This window comes from Ostrea edulis, chromosome 1 (genome assembly GCF_947568905.1).
Source record: "Ostrea edulis chromosome 1, xbOstEdul1.1, whole genome shotgun sequence".
In the NCBI taxonomy this organism is placed as follows: Eukaryota; Metazoa; Mollusca; class Bivalvia; order Ostreida; family Ostreidae; genus Ostrea; species Ostrea edulis.
In genome coordinates this window covers 54,883,377-54,909,882 of record NC_079164.1, presented here as the reverse complement: position 1 = coordinate 54,909,882, position 26,506 = coordinate 54,883,377, and the positions used below count along the sequence as shown (strand labels likewise).

Genomic DNA, 26,506 nt, shown 5'->3' with positions numbered 1-26,506 from the left:
AAAAATAAGCCCATTTACTTATTACTTTTTCAAGCAAACCTTCAGATTAATATAAAGTATACCAAAAGTCTAGAAATCTACACTATGTTATTTTATTAATTGACGTTTAGTTGCACATTCCTCCTGTATATACGTTTTTACAGTAACAAACTCTTGGCAAACATTTAGGAGCACAAAGTGACATGTTTTTTGTTACGAAAATATATTCAATTAACGTACCAATGGATTTGGAATTTTTGGATGAAAGTAAAGGAATTTAATTACTTTAAAGGTATGCGTATTGTTTATTTAATTCAAGTGATTAGTGAAAAAATCGCGGTTTATCACTAAGGTCACTGAAACTGGTCAGTAGACGATATATTAGCACTTCAAACAAATATGCAAAACTATACACCACATGCTCTAAAATCAAGCAATGAAGCACTACATGTAATTAGAAAAAATAAATGCATATATCCAAACCAGTGTCAGAAGAACAAAACCATCCAAGCTTGTTATTACAAATTATCACTCACAGCTTTGATCTGACCATGTGCACTTACTATTTTTATGCACTAATAACTCCAGGCGGCTGTTTCACTAACCAATCATAGATCGTAAACTGTAAACATAGGATTACATTTACAACTGACGCGCATGTAGAGTAGATTCGTCTATTATCGGACACCCCTAGACGATTTTCGTTGTTTACAATCACTCGATAACCCCCGACTTCCATCAACTACTTGCTAGACACAGTTGTACTTTCGTGTGTTATTTCATTTGTTACACCTCGTAGTTTAACCACTCTTATCGTATACAAACCACATCAAACTGCAATGACTGACGTCTGCATGTATCGGACAGAGCGCGGGTTATATCGTCCACCAGATTCGGCATATTTCGGACACGACATTTCAGCACCATGTATGACTTTAAAATAGTTTTTAACATTAAAATGAGTGAATTTTAAAACGTCTTGAGATGATACAGTGCTATCAGAAACCTTTTCAACCTCTACACCCTGTTGATCAAATGGAATCGTCCAAGTTTGTAGCCGAGTTGCAACGAAGTTGAACTCGGCTATTGGTTTGGTGATGCGGGCGGGCGGTTCGGCGTCAACAATTGGTTTCCGGATGATAACTCGAAAAGTTTACAATCTAATCAAATGAAACTTTGATATATTGTTGGGTACCAGGTAAGGAAGACCCCTATTAATTTTGGAGAAAAATGGTCAAAGGTCAAGGTCACAGTGACCGAAAATAGAATGAAAATTTCAGAAAAATTTGGTTTCCGGATGATAACTCAGAAAGTTTAAATTCGAATCAAATGATACTTAACGATATTGTTATGTACCAGGTAAGGAAGACCCCTATTGATTTTGGAGAAAATAGGTCAAAGGTCAAGGTCACAGTGACCAAAAATAGATTTAAAATTTCAAAGAATTTTGGTTTCAGGAGGATAACTCGAAAAATTTTAATTTGAATCAAATGAAACTTGGATATATTGTTGGATACCAGCAAAGCAAGGCCCCTATTGATTTTGGAGAAAAAAGGTCAAAGGGCAAGGTCACTGTGACCGAAAATAGATTGAAAACTTCAGACAAATATGGTTTCTGGACAGTAACTCGAAACGTTTAAAACTGAAATTAGTTCTTCACAATTATAAATATGCCACATCATTCCTGACTTTACAATGTATCCCATGCAACTCGGCTCATGCACCCCTGGGTGCATATATTGATTTTTTTTATTCTTATTTTTTGTATGCTGGTATGTATAGATCTAATATGACAAATTAATAAATGTACATTGTACAGAACTATTCAAATAAAATAACGATCTACATATGTAACAACAGTCCAACGATAAATTTATTAAGAATAGAAAAAAATGGTACAAACACAATTAATATATATTACTTAAAGGGCTATATTTAAAACATACACATTATGTGTATCTAAATTTATCAACTGGTCACTCAGTTTCTTGAATTTTCAGACTGATTTAGAATCTACTAAAAAAAAAACCAGTATAATGACAGTTTCGACATAACATTAGAGCTGGTAGTTAATTTTCAAACATCTGTGGTCGTGGCTTTTCTTTTTCTGCCATTTTTTTTCATGTTTTGTTTTTCCTCTGCTTTTTTAAGTCTTTGAGTCTTTCATTCCTCCTTTGTTTCCTTTTGCTCCTTTTTCTCCTTTTCTGCTATTTTCTGTTGATAAATTTCATCAGACGTCAAAAGACGATGTTTAGTGATTTTCTTGTTGCTTGCAGTTTTCATCTTCGCTAGCCAAGGGTTTACGATCCGCTCCGCTTCTCTACAAACCCTTGGCAGATTTAGTGCGATTTTCATAGCTTTGTGTGGCGCCCTCTAGCGGATGGAGAAAACAACCCTGTTTGGATTACATCATGCTTATCCAATGAAAATGCGTGTTTCAGCTATTGTTTAAAAGTTATTTAGAAATGGCTGGCAGCGCTCGTTGTTTAGAAATGGCTGCGCAATGTGGTATGCAAATCATTCAAAAATATTAATAATAAATTTAACCATCTCTTAATTGCATGCTTAAAAAAGAAATCAGTGAGACTATTATTTTAGAAAATAAACATGTGTGAACCCATGAAATATATGTAGTCGTTGAGTCTACGTCTAAAAATAACCTCCCGTGTGTAAGGTGAATTCCAAATTGAGGAAAATAGCTCTGACGTAGCTGTCTCAATCTGGGATAGATAGAACATAAAACAACGAATTACAAGAGGTGTTTGATATTAAACTTATGGTACGGTACTGTAGTAAATAAATGTACTTCTTTACGCAGATACGAGTCTGAACTGTGCACGTGGTATCATTGGTTTGGATATGTATTTGATACACGGCCGAGTGACAGTTGTAGGTATTTAAAATTTAAGAAGTTTTCCGTACTTTTTTTTCAGGGGTAGAATTTACATCTAAAATTCGGGTCATTCTTCTTCTTATTTTGTGTATTGAGGTAGGAATTGCGGCTAGTCGGTTGTATATGTGTGGCTACATTTTCTTCGGGTATTTTTAGAATCTCGAAAGATCCGCCTGGAATTGGTGTATAGTTGTAGATTTTCGCTTTGGTGTTCCCCATCTAGAGTTTCTGGATGAATCTATGTTCAAGTTGGAGTAAGTTGAAATGCGGAATCTTTTTTGTGGTTACTAATGGGTAGGTTAGTGATTCAAGAATAAAAGTAGTTATAAATAAACAATGGATTATAGCGAATGTGACAGGTACAATACTGAGCAAAATATTGAAACTGAGAGCACAATACTGTAGAAAAACTGGTATTTCATTTACATTGTGGGAGCTTTCCAAAGATTTCATATACAGTGAGTGTTGCAAAGTTAAAATCTTGTGTTCTGTTGCAGACTGTTGCTTTACTTGAGAATTTGAAGGAGGAAGGGGACTTAATCCTAGATGCATACCTCTCTCTGGCTAGGTTTGCTGATTCTCAATATCAGCATATTGTAAACTACATGAAGTCCAGTATATTTGAAGCTAAGCAGATCTTGATGATAAAGGCCAAGAAAGAAATGGCAAGGATGCAGCAGCTAGGAGAGAAAGAAATTAAAAAAGAGTAATTATTTTTTTTATGTCTTTGCAAATTATTGAAATGAATCTTTTTTATTGTAAATCTTAACTCTTAAACATTACTTTTTGGAGTCATTTTTATGCCCTTGAAAATATTGTGCACGATCTTTCTTTTGGTACCTGTATTGAAACTGATAATGTATTTTTGTTCTATAGAGAATAAGGCTTCATATTTAGTAATCTGAAAGGTCAAGGTGAATGCTTGACGAGGACTGGGAGTTGGAGCATTTGGCAATCCTGATTGATAAATAGGTTGTAAATAGACAGATTACACAAGTGTAATTCATTACATTTTCTTTTCAGCCGTTATTATACAACCCTAAGCAAACAGAGTCAGATAGATCAATCTGAATTGGATGCCTTGGAAGAGGACAGAACGAGGTTCCTTAAACAGGCTGTACAGAACTACATCAAATGTCTGAAGCACGGCGACAAACACGACATTCGAATCTTCCGCTTGGTATCTTTGTGGTTCAGTAATCCATCATCTGCAGAAATTTGTGGATTGATTTGGGTGAGAATGGAATGTAGGGACATAGTACAATTATTTGTTAATTTCTTGTAACCATCACATTAGATTATTTCATGTAATTCTATATTTCAGTCTAAGATAAACATTGAGCATATTTAAAAGTGTTAAAAGCTCCAAATTCTTACGTTCCTTTCTGATTTATACAAAAACAAAGCATTCAAGTCCTAATATTTATATTCACTCCCTTTCCCCCCTAATGTTCTTACTAACTGAAAGTGAAGGTTAATATCTGTTTAACTTTCAAATTTTCAAATTAGGCTAATCATTGCATATGATTTATACTTTACTAAAAAACACAGATAAAGTTCACAATTTATTATAGCTCAAGTACAGTAAAAATAGACTTGCAAATAAAGTTTACTGTTCATTAAAACCCGTTTTGAAAAGTTATTGCTGTGTTTGTTTGTTTTTTTTTAAATCCAGGTAAATGTGCAAAATACCTCTTCAAAAATCGTTATATATAAAAACAATTAAATGACAGAATTATCGCCCTTTCCTATGACATCATCTGAGACAATTGCATTTGTTTGTTACATATATTACGCCTCTATATTACCATTTTAATTCGACAAAAATCTCATCGGAATCTCGGCTATAAATTATTTACCGGGCTAGTCCATAAAGAATTGGGAATAATGTTTTATCAAAAGATAACCGTTGTATTTTAAAAGTAAATAAACCAAACAGTTGGCTGAAAACCAAACAGTTGGCTGAACGGATCAAGAGATATAATTTTAATTAAATTGTGAAAACCAACACTTAATACACCATACCTGGTCATAAATAAATCATTTAATATTTAACTATATGTATTTCATTTTTTTTTTTTTTAACTTATTGCAACATTATTTGTAGCCCCCCCCCCCCCCTTTTTTTTTTAGGTCACCTGAGTAAACAATTATTTGTTAATTTCTTGTAACCATCACAATAGTAAACTATTGCAATTAGTTGTCTTCCTTTGTGCGTTAACAATTGAAATTTTTAACTTCTTAATAACTACCAATCCAATTCTTTTCAAATTTGGTATGAAGCAAAAACTGCCCAAAGTTGACCAATTTTCAAAAATCTTCTCAAGAACCACACACATGTAAGAAAAACTAAATGCATGGTGATGTAGAGCAGGAAGGCCTCTACCAAAATTGTAAATTTCATGATCCCTGGGGTAGGGGTTCTGACACCAGGGCAGGGCCAAACTTGGTGTATAGTGTTTATGTGTAAAACACTTAAATAACATCTTCTTTAGTGCTGTTGATACTAAATTGAAAGTAAATAGAAATTTAGAAAGAACAGGTAGTCCTTTACCAAAATTGTAAATTTGATGATCCCAGGGGTAGGGATTTTGGTATCGGGGTGGGGCCAAAATGGTCAGTTATTAAATGTGTTAACCATAGACATTTTTAACTTCTTCTTGATAACTATCTTTCCAATTCTTTCAAATTTAGTATGAAACATATCTGGAACAAGGGGGACATAATTGTAAATTTCAGGATTCCTGCACCCCTGGGGCCTTAAGGGCAGGGCAAAAACTGCCCAAAATTGACAAATTTTCAAAAATCTTCTTCTCAAGAACCGCACATGTGTAAGAAAAACTAAATGCATGGTGATAGAGAGCAGGAAGGCCTTTACCAAAATTGTAAATTTCATGATCCCCGGGGTAGGGATTCTGACCCCAGGGCGGGGCCAAACTTGGTATATAGTGTTTACATATAAAACACTTAAATAACATCTTCTTTAGTGTGGTTGATACTATATTGACACTAAATAGATATTTAAAAGGAGCAGGTAGTCCTTTACCAAAATTGTAAATTTGATGATCCCAGGGATAGGGGTTTTGGTATCCGGGTGGGGCAAAAATGGTCAGTCATTAAATGTGTGAACAATAGACATTTTTAACTTCTTCTTGATAACTATCTTTCCAATTCTTTTCAAATTTAACATAAAACATATTTGGAACAAGGTGAACATAATTTGTAAAGAAGTAGGTACAGTTTCTTAAGTCATTTGGCCCAAAATATCGATGATTTCACTTGGAGCTCAAACCCTGGCATTCAAATAAGGAATAGATTAGCAAATCCAAAATTCGCTCAGTTTGATCAGTAAAATGATTTGTGTCATATAACGAGAGCTAGAAGTTGGCATAAAATTGCAAAAATGCCATTTTCAATGAAAATCTCCACAAATTCAGGTGGTTTTTCCTTTCAGAAAACATACAGCGCATGCGTCGAGCAAATTAATATTCAAGTATGTTTATCATCTTAAAATAATACACAATATATATCATTTTCATTTTGCTTGACAAATGCGCACATCTTTTCCTGAGCAATAATCTGTATGACATTTGAAAGTTTTCAGGCTTATTTTGAAAAATAGGCGGGAAATGTCTTATTCATGATGTCATAATGCTATCCAATCAGGAATATCATTCTGATTTTGTTGACATAGTATACCTGGCATATATTTTACTTTCTTAAAACGCTGATTAAGGTTAATTCCAGACACATTTTATTGAGAGAAAATTTTTGGGCCTTTTTATGTATACAATCGTACCTTGTTCTTTCAGGATTCCTGCACCCCTGGGGCCTTAGGGGCAGGGCAAAAACTGCCCAAAATTGACCAATAAATAATTTAACTCATTAAATGGGTTAGATTCATGAGCTCCAGCTTATATTCTTACTATTCAAAAGTGGAGGGCCAGTTGGCCAATATGTCTTACTTTGCATTTCAAAATAACTAAATTTGCAAGTAAAAGCAAAGGAAAATGTGGGACACCCCACCTGGTTCTTTAAGAAACAATATTATACTCATTGAAAATACAAGGAAAAAAATACCTGGTACAACATACAAGGAAAAAAATACCTAGTACAACAAAGAAAAAAGTACCCCCTTTCGTAGACAATATTTTTTTCATGTATTTCATTTTTTTGTGTGCTACTTGTATGTCGGTCATGTTTGATAGGTGGGGTTTTTGGTTTTTATACACCCGTCGAAGACGGAACATATTATGGTATGTCGTTGTCCATCTGTCTGTCAGGACCTTGTGGGCAGGATACAGACTGAACCGTAAGCTCCAGGATTTTACAACTTGGTACATTTGATCACCATGGTGAGAGGAAGATGCCTATTGTTTCTCAAGGTCAGAAGTCAAAGGTCAAGGTCGTAGTATTACTTAGTAGGAAAACCTTGTAGGCAGGATACAATCCGAACCGTAAGCTCCAGGATATTGCAATTTGGTACATTTGATCACCAAGGTCAAGGTCGCAGTATCACTTAGTAGGAAAACCTTGTAGGCAGTATACAGACTGAACTGTTGCGGCTAAGCACCGTCTAACTTGGTACACATACACTTTATGCGTAGTCAAGGATTCCTTGTTTCTCAAGGTCATAGTAGCAGGATACAGACCGAACCGTTGGGGCTAGGACCATCAAACTTTGTACAAATACATCGTATGCCAAGTGAAAATAATACATAGAGAGTGCATGATTTGTCTGTTTTTACGATGCAAAGAAAGTATGTCACACCCTGATGATTGCTGATACTACTCTAAAAAGCCAAGTTCTGCAAATCATGATATAAGAAAAACAACCTATATTAGCTTTTCATGGGCGTATTATGTACCATTGGCAGTACTCGTTTTTTTTATGGGGGCGGGGATTGTACTTGGTTGTTTTCAGCATTAGAATGGTTTTTAACAGTGTGTGTCAGAATGCTTGGTTGACTGGGTGTTTCAGAGTGTTTCTCAGAATCTATTTCTGTGGTATCAGACATTTAAAGATTTTCATCTGTTCGATAATTAAATGCACTGAGAACTTTTCTGGTCCGAGGCAATTTTAACCAATTAAATCCTTCGGACTGGTAAATTTCAAGAACGTTGATTGACAAAAGTCAATGCTTAATTTCATGACTGTGTGTCAGAGTGTTTAATTGACTGTGTGTGTGTGTCGGAGTGTTTAATTGCTCGTGTGTGTGTCGGAGTGTTTAATTGATTGTGTGTGTGTCGAAGTGTTTAGTTGCTCGTGTGTGTCAGAGTGTTTTTAAATTGCTCGTGTGTGTTGGAGTGTTTAATTGATTGTGTGTGTCAGAGTGTTTAATTGCTCTTGTGTGTCAAAGTGCATGTTCACTTGGATGTGCATCGGCTGTGTGTTTGGATGTGTATCAATTGTGTGTTCACTTGATGTGCTAAAATTTAGAGCAATACAAGCTGTAACTGACCGGAAGTAAAATGACAAATAAAAGAACAAATATTAACTTATTTTTGATTGAATATATATAACGTCATAGAATCAGAGTGAATCTGAAGCAATAAACCCGTCAAATCAGCAAAAAACATTGATTCATGATTCATTAATTCTGTCAGTAATTCCTGCTCGTAATCTCCGATGTGATTGACCTCGGAGGTCACCAGTTTGAAAAAACAAAGAGAGGCACTCATGAGCATGTGTCAGCTAGATTAAATTTTGTAAACAATTTAACATGCCAATTTTATAGAAAATTCACTATCAGAATTTCATTTCAGTGGCACATTTGCGTAATTATTACTTTCTAACACTTAATTATAGCGAAAGGTGAAGATAACGGTGATCAATCTCATAAGTCCTATAAGCAATACAAAATAGAAAGTTGGGCAAACACGGACCCCTGGACATATTTCAAAAATCTTCTTCTCTAGAACTGCACATGTTTAAAATAAACTAAATGCATAGCAATGTAGAGCAGGAAGGCCTCTACCAAAATTGTATATTTCATGATCCCCGGGTTAGGGGTTTTGACCCCAGGGCGGGACCAAACTTAGTATATAGTGTTTATGTGTAAAACATTTAATTAACATCTTCTTTGGTGCTATCAGGGATCGAAATTAACTTTTTTCACTACTAGCAAATTTTAGCTAGTGGATTATTTTCCAACTAGCAAAATTGAGTTTTTACTAGCATTTTTCAATCGAAGGCTGTTTTACAGGAATTTAAGAAAACAAGCATGTCTCTATATCAAAATATAGGGAAAATCTTTTAAAATCTTCTTTAAAGTGCAATAATAAAAATAAGATTGAGAATTCTTTCATTTAAAATTTAATGAATTGTCAGACAACATACATGGTGAGGGTCATAGGGTACACTTGTGCGGTGTACTCGCTGTCCAGAGATCTACCACCTATTTACAACATCATGTTGTTTGAAATCTTGAAGACTGTGCCAATTCAAACTATATGTTCAAAACTTTTGGAAATTTCATCTAAAAAATTCTAGTGGAAAAAACCCCGTGAACTCGTGTTTGACTATAGAGTACAGAAGGACACCACGTGAAACGGTGACACTAACTCTGTCATGTGTTGTTTCATGTAGACACTGACGAAATCAACATGCTTGCTGTTTAAATCAGACGTCACTGAGACGCCCGAAGTGTGTTTGAAGTAGTACTGACTGAGACGACCTTGGCCTTAGTTATTTATTATACCCCCCATACGAAGTTCTGGGGGGTATATAGGAATCACTCTGTCTGTCTGTCCGTCCGTCCGTCCGTCTGTCTGTGCAGATTCGTGTCCGGGCCATAACTTCTTTGTTCTTTGACTTAGGCATACCATATTTGGCACACAGGTAAATCACCATGAGATGATGTGTCAAGTACCTTCATGACCTCTATATGACCTTGACCCTTGACCTCAAGTTCAAAATTAGAGGTTTTTTACAATGGATTTGTGTCCGGGCCATAACTTCTTTGTTCTTTGACATAGGCATACCATATTTGACACATGAGTGTATCACCATGAGACGATGTGTCATGTACCTTCATGACCTCTGTATGACCTTGACCTCAAAGTCAAAATTAAAGGTTTTTACAATGGATTCTTGTCAGGGCCATGACTTCTTTGTTCTTTGACATAGGCATATCATATTTGACACATGAGTGTATCACCATGAGACGATGTGTCGAGTACCTTCATGACCTCTATATGACCTTGAACTTTGACCTCAAGGTCAAAATTGATTGTAGGGTTTTGACATAGTCATACCATAAGACATGGGTGTATCACCATGAGACTATGTGTCATGTACATTCATGACCTCTTTATGACCTTGACCTTTGATATCAAGGTCAAAATTATAGGTTTATGCCATGGATTTGTGTTCGGACTATATCTTCCATTTCCTTCTACAAAGGCATACCATATTTTTACACTCAGGAAAGAGGTAATTTATACCTATTAACAACACCCTTTGGGAGATTGGGGTAAGCGGGGGGTATTCTTAGTGAGCATTGCTCACAGTACATCTTGTTCGATCCACGTTTACTTTTTCAATACTTGTATATTCATTCTGTAAAGCGTTTCTATGCACAAGACAAAATTATTGTAAACTTCAAAGTACAGCCAATAAACTGAGGAAATCCAGAAAAAAGATAGTGATTTTTTTCACTCGCAAAAAGTTGCTATCACTTGTGATTTTTTACTCGCAATTTCAATTTTAAACTCGCATTTAGCGAGTATTTCCCCTTAATTTCATTGCCTGGCTATTGATACTAAATTGAAACTAAATGGATATTTAGAGTTGTAGGTAGTCCTTTACCAAAATTGTAAATTGCATGATCCTAGGGGTAAGGGTTTGGTATCAAGGTGGTGTCAAAATTAAAATTATAATAATGATTTGAAGGACATATATAAGTCTGCTGACACTGTGTAAAATTTAAATGCATAATTAGGAAAAGCAGAAAAGGATGTACAAAAAAATGGTGTATTTCACAACCCAGGGTTTTGACTTTAGGATGGGTCCAGATTTAATGTTAATACACATATTATATTATGTAAAGCATCGAAGATGTCTGAGAGTTATCAAGTATCACTGGTATTAAACTGATGATAGTAACGATCGTTACTATCATCCCAAGATGGCGGAAGGAAATTCTGGAAAGACCACGTTTACTTATTATATCTATTTGTATTGTTTATTTGCGAATGATATGTAGGTAAGAAACATCATACACTAGCAACAATTACGATCAGGTGTTGTTTTATCTTTTATACGGCTCATATGAACAGAAAATTCATCGTTGAAAAAACATCGAGGATGATAGTAACGAAAGTTCTTACGTTACTATCATCATTCATTTCGTTACTATCATCCTCGCTGTTTTTTCAACGACGAATTTTCTGTTCATATGAGCCGTATAAAAGATAAAACAACACCTGATCGTAATTGTTGCTAGTGTATGATATTTCTTACCTATATATCATTCGCAAATAAACAATACAAATAGATATAATAAGTAAACGTGGTCTTTCCGGAATTTCCTTCCGCCATCTTGGGATGATAGTAACGGTCGTTACTATCATCAGTTTAATACCAGTGAAGTATGACTGAATCTGATGTGTTTTCTACTTTAAATAAATGTTAAGAGTTCATGTTCCAAAAGTTTCTAAGTCTAGTCTGTTTTCTATTTTTGATAAACAAACCGAGAGTTCTAGTCATACAAGTTTCTGAGTCTGATATATTTTGTATTTCAGATAAATATTCAGAGTATTAAGTCCTACAAATTCCTGAGTCTGATTTATCAACTATGTGCCAGGATGGACACCAATCCACCAGCTGATCAAACTTCCTCATTGCAGAAAACACTGTCCAAAGTAAGAATTTAATGAAATTACTGCATATTGCAAAAATTTTCTATAATTGTTATATCAGGTAACAAAAATATGTTTAGACTAATTAATTGGTAACCTCAACCAATTTTGACATTACCCTTCATCATCATCATTAATCCACTTCGTCCCATGGGGGACATAGGGCGGCTACAGTGGCTTTCCATCTCCCTCTTGTCTTGTGCAATGGTCTTAGCTTCTCCCCAGGTCTTGCCAATTTTCTTCAGGTCTGATGTTAATACCCTGCGCCAGGTGTTCTTTGGCTGTCCCCGCTTTCTCTGTCCCTGTGGATTCCATTCTAGGGCTTGTTTTGTGATGTTAGTACTGGGTTTCCTCAGTGTATGCCCTATCCATTACCCTTGAAAAGGGGAAATATTTAAAATGTAATGCTCAAAATTGAAGGCATGTGCTTGCGTGTATATATTAGTGATTTTGACAATGCTACTATAAGTAGAGAGTCCAAAAACATATCTCAAAATGGTATTGCTCAATACCTGATGAAAGAAGTTAAAAGTTGCAATGCACCTGCATTCTCGTGCACGCAAATTTGATTTAACATCTGTGGTTCATACCATCCATTACAAATTCATATTGTAAACCAACAGGGGAAAAAATCCATTATATTATAGCCTTTAATTAGAAAGTTATAGCCATTTCGGTACCAAAAAATGAATGAAAGCAATACATGCGCACATAAATATGACTTTGCACTTTTGTTGCTATCATTCAACAGGCATTTGTATCGTATACATACAGTATATATTTCATGATGTTTGCATCAAATATATGAAAGTTATGGTGATTTTAAAATCATCCAATCGGAATTCAGTGCATGTGCTGGCTAATAATTTTAACTATAGCAAATTTTAAGGACTAGTACCAAGACACACTCAAAATCTCATGAAAAACAAAAATTTTATGGTCCTTCAAAATATAGTTTTACCCTTTTCCGTCCTTCTGGACTTTTTTCCTAAACGCCTTAAGGAGGTATGCTACACCTGAGAAATTTGATATGGATGAAAAGTGGAGGATATGTAGAACAATATTTTGAAATTGAAAACTATCAAATTTACTTTATTTAGTCAAAAAATGCAGTTTTAGTAGAAAGCAATCTGAAAAAAATTTAAACCCCTGCTGGACTCGAACACACGATCTATAGTTCAGCAGTCAACGTGCTAACCTACTGAGCTACTCAGCTAGGCGATGATTTTAGAAATGAATAGACAAATATTGCTAATATTTATATTTTCCTCCATGTTTTAAAAGGAAGTCAGCCATTATGACGATGTAGAGTACCTCCTTAAGATATTGAATTGATCATTTGTATGCAGGTGTATATTGATGAGTTACAGAACGAGTTTGAGTTTGGTTCCGGTTCATTGAGTTTAACTTAGAAAAATTACTGTTACAACCAGTTTTCTGGAAAAATTTTCTAAACCCCTTGAGATATTGAATTGATTTTTTGCATGCAGGTGTATCTTGATGATTTACAGATCAAGTTTGAGTTTGGGTCCGGTCATAGTTGCCAACTAACCCAATTTTGTCAGGTTACACCCAATTTTTCTACCCGTAACCCGATTATTTTTTATGACCCAGCGGGTCATACATTACAACCGATTTCTGGGTTTGGTTTTGTAAATAAGTTGCAACACAAGCTTGGATGTAGTGATCGATGTACAGTATGATGCAATAAGTATTCGTACAAAATGGCGGCATGTTTACATTCGCGCTTGCAGCCAATAGATTTAATGGAGTATAAAATAGTTTTTAAATAGCGTCGGGATTCCGCTAGTTATTTATAACAATTTGTTCAGTCATGTGGCATTTCATATGTCACATGGTTTTGTTATCGTCTGCTATATATACAGGTGTTTCTGTAACACATATTGTTTTTACCTCAAAGTGATAATATATTTCTTAAGTTTACATAATCAAATCATTTTGTCATCTTTGCAAACCAAGTGTCCGATTCGCTTTATACTCTCATCTCGCTTACTCTCAACGCAGATGAGAGTAAGCGAATCGGAGACTTAATTGGCTTGCGAAGGTGGCATTGTGTATGTAAGTTCATTATTTAATGAATTACAAAATTCAGTGAATACATTTAAAATTGTATATGTACATACATGTGTAATTGCTATTTCAAGACTAAATATAGTCTTTGTTTATATAACACAGAGTTAAGGTTAAAATATAGCTTTTATTCTTCCATTCAGAAGGTAAACATTTTGGCTGTCAACATTAAATGAGTTATATTTTTAATATTTAACATCAAAAATGAAAAACATTTTTTTCAAAAATCACGAACCAGTCCCTTTAAAAATATATCTGATTTAATGTTGACAGCCAAAATGTTTACCTTCTGAACACAAGAATAAAAGCAATATTTTAGCCTTAAATCTGTGTTATGTAAATGAAGACTCGAGTCTTTTCATGTAAACAAATAAACCAGTGAAATGTTAATTTTGTAATATAAAGCATCTTAATTTTGCATACTTACAAATTTTAACTTTTAGATGACACATTTTACCCAAAGAATGCTTGAAATGTGAAAGATATAATAAACTTAGATCGATATCCATTTCTTTTGAAAATTTCGTAAACAGTATCATACCGCAATCTGTTTACAAAACAAATAATATACTCTCTAAAATGAGCTTATGTGATAATGTAATAATTGAATTTTACATGTTACACGCTTTTTCATTGGTTGAAAAATTATTGGAATACCGTATCCAACGGGAAAAAAATAAATGGCCGGAACTACTTTCTATTGGAATGTTGGGGATTCCTCTGGATGCTTCGTATTTATATATAGATTAGGGAATCCTGAAGAAATACTTAAAGACCCATTTTTAAGCCACCTCCCTTAAAAGTTACCTGGACAAGGATAAAAAACACACCGCTTGTCAATCATATAATAGACAATAGCTCAGGTCCTGATTGACGGCTTTAACACAGCGAGTCACCTGGGTATCCAAGACCGGAATGTGTTGATAGCAATTAGCGGCACGCGTATCAGCCCCTTTCATCTACCGCAAAGATAAAAAAAAAAAATTTAATTATGAGACGATAATTACCCGAGCTACGTATCTGTACATTAAAAATAAATCAGTCATAGTCATATTGTATCCCGACGAAAATGTCATAAGATAACTTCAACTTTCAGAGGAGAAATTAGCAGCAATTCGTGCTTTATTTGCTCATAGCGATTGGGAATGGGATCCAGATAAAGAAGAAGTTTCTGAAGCAACATCAGCCTCCGTGCAGCTTCCTAATCCTATCATTCCTCCTCTAGCATCTTTTATAAAATGCCCGGATTGCCTCTGTCGGCCATGTGTTCTGTCAGAGAACAACAGACAATCTTGGTGGCCCGATCGACTAAAACCGGCATCCCAAAAAAACAGTCATGGCAGAAAAAATTTATATAAAAAATTCTGGACAATGCTTTGCCATCGAGGAGCCTGGAATGATGAGCGATATCAGGGGAAAAAATCCAGAGCCATACAAATGGATTTGAAACAAAAGCAGTTTGTGTGGCAGACTTACGGAACAAAGCGGAAAATCATGCCAAACTGTGTAATTCATCACGTCAGAGAGTCAGGTTGCCAAATGTACATGGACAGCCTTACATGGGACATATGTGGCAGTGACTGAAGCCTAAACTTATTTATAATTAACAAAATTTAAAAAGGGTTCTACAGCAGAGGGGCCTCCACGTGGCTAGAACTGGAAACATTGTCTTATTGAGTGTATATTGAATATATTTGATTAATAAATTTCACTCTATATTTCAATGGCTAACGTCCCTGGAATTAAATGTTTACAGAAATATACATATATAGAAGGGGAGTACAGTGAAACTTCTCCAAACCGGCCCCTCAGAATACCGGTTCTCCCTGAATATCGGCCGATTTTCAAAGTCCCGGCAGAAATCTTAACATAATTTCCTTACAAAGAAAGTCTTACAAAACCGGCCACCCCTGAAAACCAGACATCGGCCACTTTTTAAAGTACATTTGTTAACAAACATGTGTAATTTACCCTTAACATACTGGCCACTTTTTGAAGACAAGAAAATCTTTGCCAATGGTTAATTAAGATCATCCAGGTGTGCAAATTGACTGACTTACTGGCCAGGTATGAAATTATCCATGGGAGGTGTGAAAAACACTAGTGGCCTCTTCAATTTCTATTGTTTACCTGTGCTGTCAAGGGTGTTAATTGACACTTAGCTAATCCAAGAGACCCTTCCAAATTCTGTACAAAATGTAAAAAACAGTTAGGAAATTATTGAATGAATATGGAATCAAACGCCATATTATTTCACCGTACTTTCGTATGGATATAAGCGGTAGTTAATAACAAACCCATGACTGTTAATGATAATTATTAAAAGGTAGATTAATTTTCTTGGTTTCCATAGACTTAAAATGCCAAAGAAATATTCAAATTACAATTTCATATTTACTACTGTACTTTTTAAAAACGTCTAAACAAAATTGTTAATGACATAAGCGATGAATGTAAACAGAGTTTTTATAGGTAAGAGGAATTCCAATAATAGGCCTCTGTGTTTTCTTTATGTATCCTGTTATACATTTTCAGTTTAAAATTAGATGATTTCAGCGAGAATATTTCTTGTAATTCATAATTATCTTTAGGTACAAGCGGACTAATTTGATCTCCACCGATAATTGATCATAGATCACCAGATCAAGTGAACAGTACCTACTTTGTGAATATTGAGATAAAATGTCTATAATTGCTAAATTCTCGGTATACCGGCCATCCCTCTAAACCGGCCGTTTTTTCCGGTCCGAGAGCCGGCCGGTTTAGAGAAGTTTCACTGTACATATCATGATTTATACAAGTGACACTAACCCCCTTCACACCCAAACTAATTGATTCTGGCATGGGGGACTTCCTAGTTCATTAACTACTGTTTCAAGGTACACACTAGGGTTTCATAACACTCCCACCCCATCCCGGTATTCCTGAGTCGGCATAATTATTCAGATTCTTATTGAGTTCACATCTTTCCATCAAGCGATTCCTATTATATGTTATGGATAATTTATTCTCTACACCCAGAACGCCAAAGACTCCGGGTAGTGCAAGAAAATGTTCCAGCTCATTCAAGTTAGAATTACCAGGGGATTATACTGTGTTGCAGAGAATTAGGGAGAAAATCGCATTCGTGAAACAGAGATCCAGTATCAACTTAGCAAAGGACCAGTTCTCAACAACGCAGATGTGATTGAACGGGCCCTGGACTTTCTTATTGAGAGGGATTGTTCCGAATCCAACGAAAGAGTAGATATTCCAAGATTTGATGGGAAACATGTTTATTTTATGTCTACGGATAGTGCAGTTTCTCAACTTCTAAATTCAGTCAAACATCACCACGATACATGTCATTCCCGACTTGAATTCCGACCGGATCAGATTTTGATGTGTGGAGCTGTAGCATCGTTTCAATTCTGTTGCAATTCTGGACACTCACTTTCGTGGAGTAGCTCTGTTTACCTGCAGAATGGAACTTTTCTGGCAAATGCTAGATGGATTCACTCATGCTATAGTACGGGGTTGCTTTCAGGACAGATAAACAGACTTCAAGATGGACTAGGATTTGTAACACCCACAGCAAATCATGTGCGTGATCTGATGACGAAATATACCGAGGCAGTCAAGCTTACTACAGACCGTGCATGTGACTCCGCACTTCAAGAGGAAATTGGACTATCTTATGAGAATGGTGGTGCGATAGCAATTCTGACCGATGCCCGTCATGGGGGTAGGAGAAATGCAAAAAATACGAACGTTGTGTGTATCGGCCAGGAGACGCACAAAGTTTTGAAAGAGCAACACATCACAAAAGAGGATGACCGGTGTACTCAAAGACACGAACTTCTAGGGACAAGGAAATTATACGAGTTCTTTGACAGTGAGATATCATCTGTTGGTGGCCCAGTTACCATCTGCATCCATGCCCATGACAGGAACACGAGCATTAACAAGTTTATTCGAGAGGAAAGACCAGACACTATCAATCAAAACGATACCTGGCACGCTGCGAAGTCCGTAGAAAAGCAAATGTGCAAAGTGGCCAAGGGTGCGCTGAAACACCACGGAAAGACTTGGCATGAGCAGATTTCTGACAAAAGTACACTCAGTAAGAACTCGCATGCAATACTCTATGAGAAACTGCGATTTAGATCCGTCAATATTACGATCACGACTAGACAACATCGTTCCGCACTACAAAAATGACCATGTGCACTGCCCACCCCAAAGTAGATGTAAAACAGACCCAAACTACGAGCCAAGCAAACTTATCCTCACAGATCCTGCTGTGGAGAAACTTCTAACAGACGTAATTCATAGGTTCGTGGTGTACAAGTTTCCAGAAGATTTTGTGCACGCATTGGACACCTATTATGTTGAGTCATTCAATAATGTTCTCAACATGTTTCACGACAAAAGGACCCAGTTAGGAGATGATTCCTACAACATGAGAACGGGATTAGCCATTTGTCACTGGAACGAGAATGTTGACAGACAGTCCACCGGAACTTATCAGTATCCGACCGGGAAAACGAAGAAAATCCTTGGGAAAAGAACATTCCAGTACCGTGAGGATATCTGGAGACACTTTATCTACTCTTTGACAGTGTAGCATTATTGAAGATAATTTTATAACATTCCAATGGCTATAAACTAATATATATGTGAAATAAAATAAAATATGTCATATTTTTATACATGTATTCTTTATGAATTGAAGACTTATATATTTTTTTTCCTCAAGCACGGACAGGTAGATTTCTAACACGTCCTGTCTTTGTGTATTTCTCCGAGTGCCACGGGATATAGCAATTAGCACCTTGGTAGACCCTGGCCACTCCAGGTAAATAACATCTGTTTAGAATAGGCTCCGCCTACATTTTCACTGACCATACGGTCATGAGATGGGTCTTTAACAATTCTATCGATCTATATAAATTTATTAAACAAAAACAAACAAATATCAAATTTGAATAATAATTAATTATGCAAAATGAAATAAAAATGGCTATTTGAGGACCACCCCCCCACCCTCCCCCAATATAACAACACATGTCTGCTTCTGCAATTCCGGGCTGAGAGTTAAATATATTCAACCGGGGATGACAATAGTCCAGTTTGCACCTTGCGAAAACTTCATGTCACAAACCCAAATACTAGATACACCGCACACTGCCTCAGTTCTCTTTAGAGAAGTCGAGAGGCATAGCGTTCATTGACTTCTCTTCGCAAGCATTCATGTTTTGATTCTGGAAAAAACTCTTGATTATGTCAGCCTGCTTTTCTCTTAACTGGTCCCCTATTGTGACAGCTCCCAAGACCAGTTAACGTAAACCCGGGACAGGGGACATGTTGAAAATGGATTAAAAGCAAGTAAGTATTGATTTCCTTGTGACGGTTTTGTGCATTACTGCTAAATGTTTGAAAACAAATTGTCTATATATATTGCGTAAATCCAGGCACATCTGAGTCGAAACGTTGGTCGAAGCATAAGTCTTCATCGACTCCGGCATTTACACGTTTTCCAGAATGAAAATATGAATGTTTACGAAGAGAAGTCGATGAAAGCTATGCCTCTCGACTTATATAAAGAGAATATGCCTCAGAGATACTGCAATATCGCGTATCGTAGTCCTTAAAGACTATGGTTTTGAACTCCGGCATAATATGATTATGAGTGGGCACCGAAACAAGGATTCCGTACGATGTTACAACAGCTGTGATGCCTTAGAAATTCACTGATAAAACTCGAAAAACCCTATGTAACACTCGCTTGTCCACCTGGAAGCCGTGACAACCCTCAAGAGAACCCTACCTGGCATCCCACATCACGATTGTGCACGTGTCCCACGCTTTCCGTTAGTACCGACATCGAACTTTGCACTTAATTCCAGTTCCACTCAAAAAATTCCAGCAATTTTCTCTCAACAGGACTTATCTCTAACTCATTCTGCATTCTTCAGTCCTCAAGAAACCAGTTTGCTCAACAGTTCGTGGAAGTCGCCATTAGGCCTAACAGATTTAGGTGTTTTTTTTAAAGTTGTGTATTCACAAATTACTACGCCCATCTCGAAATGACATAGAATGTAGTCCAAAAATAACTCGTTAATTCAACTCAAATCATATAATGTTTTATCATATAAACTCATGCAATGTTTTAAAATATTAAATGATAAGGAATAAATTCATTATTTTTCCGTTGGATGGAGGTATACCATGGAAAAAAAAGACGGAAAACTTTTGCATCATGCGCTACGCGCAATGATGCAGTTTTCCGTCTTTTTTTTTTCATGGTATAGCTCCATCCAACAAAAGAATAATAAATTCATTCCTTAATAACCTTAATTTTTGAACACATCAGACAATAAATTTTGATCATTAAAAGTGAAAAACAAAATTTTAGATGACCATTTTAAAGAGTTATTGGACCTTCTAAATCATTACATACATGTATGTTGATTTTCAGATCATTCATCGCACTGCTGTGGATCATCCCCACCATGCCTTGTTCTGTATTTTTGCTCTGGCTAATGCTAAGAGAGACTCTGAGCTACTGAAAAAAAGTACTGCAAGCAAAAGTAGACTGTCTAAGAATGGTGACAGCATTGACAGTGGAAATGAGGTCAGTCAATATTGGATTCTGGATTTTCTTAGAATTTACATAAAACTGTCAGAAAAAGTCTTTAGTCACAATTAAAAAACAATTATTATATGATTGATTGTTGTTTAACGTCCCTCTCGAGAATATTTCACTCAATCATATGCAGACATCACCATTGCCGGTGAAGGGCTGCAAAATTTAGGCCTATAATGCTCGGCGCTTATGGCCTTTAAGCAGGGAGGGATCTTTATCGTGCCACACCTGCTGTGACACAGGACCTCAGTTTTTGCGGTCTCATCCGAAGGACCGCCCCATTTAGTCGCCTCCTATGACAAGCAAGGAGTACTGAGAACCTATTCTAACCCGGAGTCCCCAAATTTTGATGTTATTATCGTTGGTTAGTTGTGACTAAAGACTTTTTCTAACAGTTTTATTCCAAGAATAAAAATAATTCCAGAATCCAATACATTTTTTAATGGTCTTATTAGTGATAATTTCTTTACCTTCATGCAGTCAGTTAATATTTATGTCTCCCTTCTTTCAGGGGGAGACATATTGTTTTTGTACTTTCTGTCCGTCCGTATGTCTGTCACAAAAATCTTGTGAACGCTTCTCCTCCTATATGGCTTATTTGATAGATTTGAAACTTTGCACAATGCTTCAGGGGGGAGGGGAGGATCCAATTATTTCCTAATAGTTATAGTGGATCTAAGAAGGATGGAGGATGTAAAATAGCTTGTGAACACTTCTCCTTTATGGCTTATCTGATAGATTTGAAACTTTGTACAATGCTTCATTACCATATGTAGATGTGCATATTGTTGGGACAGGAGGATCCATTTGTTTTCCTTAAAGTTATAGTTGATCTGAGGGGTAGGGGGTGTAAATAGTTTGTGAACATTTCTCCTATATGGCTTATTGGAGTTCATAATGTCTATGTTCCTGATCATGCTCTCTCCTTCATACCATGCAGTACATTAAGGGGAGGAGGTTTCATTTGGAGCACTTCCAATTTGGGGAGCTGGGGAGACATTTGTTTTTCATAAAATCAATCTCTAGTTAGACTAAGGCATGATGTTGTGTTCAGATTGCTATTTTTAAAATCAAAAGTATATTGTGAAATGTCATGGATGGTGAGTGTTATAGCCTGAATTCACATTTCCATCTTGGAAAATGACAATGAGGCTAGCCTGCATGACAAATGAAGGGTATCTGACTACATAGCAGCAATAAATGTAGATTAGATATCATGGAGCTGGTCGCTTTCCTCTATGCCATAAGTAATTTCACTGTGGGGAAGCTAAGTCAATAAAATCAAATTTGATAAAAAGATTAAACAGCAACTTTACTGAAAGTTACATCAAAGATTTGTTTATTTTTTCTGCAGGCCCCGCAAACAACATATGTTGAATATATATTCAATTTTATCTAATTGTAATGATACATACAGTCAAACCTTGTTATCTTGAACTATATGTGACTGAGAAAATACTTCGAGATATCCAAGGATTCGATATATTGAAGGTAAAATACTTAAAGAATAAGTGGTTAGGACTTCCAAATCACTTCGACATCTCCATGATATTCAAGATATCGGTGTTCGAGATACTGAAGTTCAACTGTATGTTAATTTCTTCAATTGAAAATTGAAAGATAATAACAAAAAGATATAGTTTTATAAATGGAAAGATAAAGCTTAACTGGTAGTAAAGTCATATTAAAGTCTCAGAAATGTTGATAAGAATAATCCTTCATAAAAGTTACAGAGCTTGACACTGTATTCTCAAATAAAAAAACAAACACTGTGATTTTATTAAGTTTTATGGGTCAGAATTAACCTGAAAACCAGCAGAAATCATTCACAAAAAATTTAACAATTTATTCACAATTATTTATAGAGAAATATATGAATAGAAAATTACTAACTTACAGTAGCCTGGCCAATTAAAGTGCACAAAACAATGTCTGATGTTTGTTTACTGCCAAGCTGAATTCACACTAGAATAAATTGCCACAAATCGGCTGTTAATTCCAATTCAATCCCCAAATGTAAAGTGCTAATTACCAAACAATTTACCGACTATTTATGCTTTAACAAACTTTCAGAGAATTCTTTTTCTATAAAGTGTGTAATGGAGATAAACATGTATTATATATTATCTATCTATTGAACTCTGACAAATACTGTTCTAAAAATAGAACATCTAGAATCTTGTGTAAGTCACAGGTGTCAATCAAGTAGTGATGGGAATCGGTTAGAATTTCATAATTGATGATTGGTTTACTGTATCTAACAATCGATTATAATCGGACTTAGAGAAATCTTTATTTAACTACTGAAAAAGTGTATATAAATATTTTTAGGTCACCTGAGTAAACTCATCGTGCGTTAACAATTGAACATTTTTAACTTCTTAATAACTACCAGTCCAATTCTTTTCAAATTGGTATGAAGCATCATTGGGACAAGGGGGACATAAATTGTAAATTTCAGGACTCCAGCACCCTAGGGACGGGGCAAAAACTGCCCAAAATTGACCAATTTTCAAAAATCTTCTTCTCAAGAACCGCACATGTGTAAGAAAAACTAAATGCATGGTGATGAAGAGCAAGAAGGCCTCTACCAAAATTGTAAATTTCATGATCCCCGGGGTAGGGGTTCTGACTCCAGGGTGGGACCAAACTTGGTATATAGTGTTTACATATAAAACACTTAAGTAACATCTTCTTTAGTGTGGTTGATACTATATTGACACTAAATAGATATTTAGAAAGAGCAGGTAGTCCTTTACCAAAATTGTAAATTTGATGATCCCAGGGGTAGGTAGGGGTTTTGGTATCCGGGTGGGGTCAAAATGGTCAGTTATTAAATGTGTGAACAATAGACATTTTTAACTTCTTCTTGATAACTATCATTCCAATTCTTTTCATATTTGGTATGAATCATATTTAGAACAAGGGGGACATAGATTGTAAATTTCATGATCCCCGGGGTAGAGGTTCTGACCCCAGGGCGGGGCCAAACTTGGTATATAGTGCTAAATGGATACAGCAGGTAGTCTTTTATCAAAATTGTAAATTTGATTTTCTCCAGAGTAAGGGTTCTGACCCTAGGGTGGGGCCAAACTTGTATATAGTATGTATGTAAGTTTGCTGATACTGTATGAAACCTAAATGCATACTTAGAGATAGCAGAAAAGGATGTACAAAAAATTATGAATTTCATAACCCAGGGTTATGACTTTAGGATGAGTCCAAATTAGTCATATCTTTTGATATTCTAATGTTAATACAAATGTATGCACTTTTGAGGTCAGTGAAGTTTTAAGAACACATCTTGTTTATACTGTTGCTGAACATTAGAATTCAGAATAGGACATTTTTTCTAGATTTCATTGCCCATGGAAGTAATGATACTTTTCCACTAGTATTCAGGTGACTGATAAGGCCTGTCTATGTTTATATTTCTTGATTCTATTGCTGAGAGAGAGTAAATGAATATTTTCTGTGTGTATTTGTTATTCTTTTACTATCTTAATATTCTTTAATTACATATACATAAAGTCAATACAATTTTTAAACGCCCGTCTTTAGATGGGACGTATTATGGTACAGCTATGTCTGTACGTCCATCCATCCGTCCGTCCGTTCGGGGTTTTCTCTTTATAATTTCATTTCCCTTTCACATATCATGCTGAAACTTGCTGTGTAGCTTCTTTGTGGGTCACTCTAGATCATACTGCAACTTTATTTGGAAATAATTATTATACGGAGGGTACATAATTTGTCCGCCCTACTCCTCCCACAGTTTTCAAGTGAGAGCCTTCTTATTTTGTGGAGTGTTTGTATGGGTATTGAAGATGTGCATGTGGGATGGATTTTGATTTTCTACAATTTTTGAGAAAATTACAGGTTGTTGAACTTAGTCTATTTGGAAATTAATATTCTATGAAGGGTACATAATTTGTCTGCCCAACTCCTAAGCTCCCACAGTTTTCAAGTGAGGACCATCTTATTTTGTGGAGTGTTTGTATGGGTATTGAAGATGTGCATCTGGGGAAAGATTTTGATTTTCTTCCATTTTTGAAAAAATTACAGGTTGTTGAACTTGGTCGATTTTGAGGAAATCTCGATTTTTAAGCTAAGACCCTTTGTTCATATGAAAGTTTGTCACAGCCTCATGATGGCTGATACTACCTGAAGCAAAGTTATACAAATTATAGCACAAGAAAAACACCCTATGTAAGCATTTCACGGGCGTATTATGTACCATTTGCGGTACTCTTGTTAGAAAGTTTTACGCTCAGAAAGTTTTACGCTTGCATCAGTTATATCTTCGTATATCAAAGTTACATGTCATTAACTGGCGATGATCCAGCATGATTAAAATATAATTAAAATTCATCAACGAAAAATAAGAAATTCATTTTATTGAAAACAAAAACAAATCAGATCTATTGTCACAAATTGAAAACACGATGCAGAGTAACAGTGGCCTTTGAAAGCCACTTTATATATGCAATTCACACATGGCTTTACTCATATCAGGATTCTCTTTGATGGATGGTCCTTTGTTTACATGCCTGCAGAATCAATTACATCTATCTAACCATGATCCAGGTTAGAATAGGTCCTCAGTACCCCTTGCTTGTCGTAAGAGGGGACTAAATGGGGCGGTCCTTCAGATGAGACCATAAAAACCGAGGTCCCGTGTCACAGTAGGTGTGGCATGATAAAGACCCCTCCCTGCTCAATGGCCTTAAGCGCCGAGCATAGGCCTAAATTTTGCAGCTCTTCACCGACAGTGGTGACGTCTCCATGTGAGTGAAATATTCTTGGGAGGGACGTAAAACAACATTCAATCAATCAATCTAACCATGCGAACATGCTTTATTCCCAAGTATGGATACTTTATTCACTTTAGTGTTCAGCGCCATTATGATAAACAAAACTTTTAGGTTAATAGATTGGTCACGGCAGGAATGTTCTTCAAAAACTACAATTGTTGAGAAAACAAAATTTAAAAACCGATTAATTGGAATAAAATTTTCATAATTAAGTGCTTAGAATTTGCTGACAATTGACTGATTTTCGATTATAACTGATGATTGGAACACCACTACAATCAAGTACAATGTATTATATTTTTTAGGCATTGTCATTTCCGGTTTATTGTCGTTAACATAAATAAAAATGTATCACCTATTAAAATGGACGTTGATTCTATGCATGCAAGTACGAAATTGAGGAAATTAAAAAAATTTGTCATAGAGGTATGTTTCTTTCCTAGCTTTTACCATAACAGTAACCTACAAAGACTATGTAAGCTTGTAATTGGTATGAATTTGGAGATCCTTTCTAAAAATGTTGGTGTTGATGCATACAAAAATTTTGATCTCGAGTCAATCGCCAAATCTGTAAAGGAAAATGATTGAATTATTGGAAATCATTAATAAAAATCTGGTCACAAAATCTAAAAGATATACTGAAAGAAGATCTTTAATTAAAGATATATTGAAAGTTATGATGTCATGATTTATCTTTACAAATATTGCCACTGCCACTGGAATAAACGGTGACTTCAGCATTACAAATCCAATACTAGGTATACTTCCAAGGCATGCATGAAGAATCAGGGAATGGGGACTGGTCCCTTTTTTTAGCTCACCTGAGCAAAAGGCTCAAGGGAGCTTTTCTGATCAAAATTTGTCCGTTGTCTGGCGGAGGCGTAAACTTTTCACATTTTCGACTTCTTCTCCAGAACCGCTTGGCCAATTTCAATCAAACTTGCCACAAAGCATCCTTGTGCGAAGGGCTTTCAAGTTTGTTCAAATGAAGGGCCATGCATGTCCCTTTCAAAGGGGAGATAAATGCAAAAATAGGGTGGGGTCATTTAAAAATCTTCTTCTCAAGAACCACTGAGCCAGAAAAGCTGAGATTTACATGAAAGCTTTCTGACATAATACAGATTCAAGTTTGTTCAAATCATGGCCCCCGGGGGTTGGATGGAGCCACAATAGGGATCAAAGTTTTACATACAAATATACTACTCAAAATTTGATAAGGATCATAGATTTTTTTATGTT

The 26,506-nt window shown here is 35.7% G+C and overlaps 1 protein-coding gene across 6 annotated transcripts in view; it reads left to right on the top strand.

Annotated features, from left to right (window-relative positions):
• Nucleotides 1-26,506, top strand: part of LOC125664628 (serine-protein kinase ATM-like) — a 408,026-nt gene that overhangs the window by 323,979 nt on the left and 57,541 nt on the right. For 4 of the 6 annotated variants that reach the window (XR_008800024.1, XM_048897448.2, XM_048897449.2 and 1 more), the window contains exons 45-48: nucleotides 3,370-3,578; nucleotides 3,896-4,106; nucleotides 11,618-11,737; nucleotides 20,286-20,441. Coding sequence is in view for 5 of the 6 variants with exons in the window: in XM_048897448.2 (XP_048753405.2) it covers nucleotides 3,370-3,578; nucleotides 3,896-4,106; nucleotides 11,618-11,737; nucleotides 20,286-20,441 (696 nt within the window). In the remaining variant the exon portion in view is untranslated. Of the gene's footprint in view, nucleotides 1-3,369; nucleotides 3,579-3,895; nucleotides 4,107-11,617; nucleotides 11,738-16,846; nucleotides 17,015-18,563; nucleotides 18,663-20,285; nucleotides 20,442-26,506 lie in introns of those variants that run through there. The other 2 variants (XM_048897453.2, XM_048897452.2) reach the window with 2 other exon arrangements.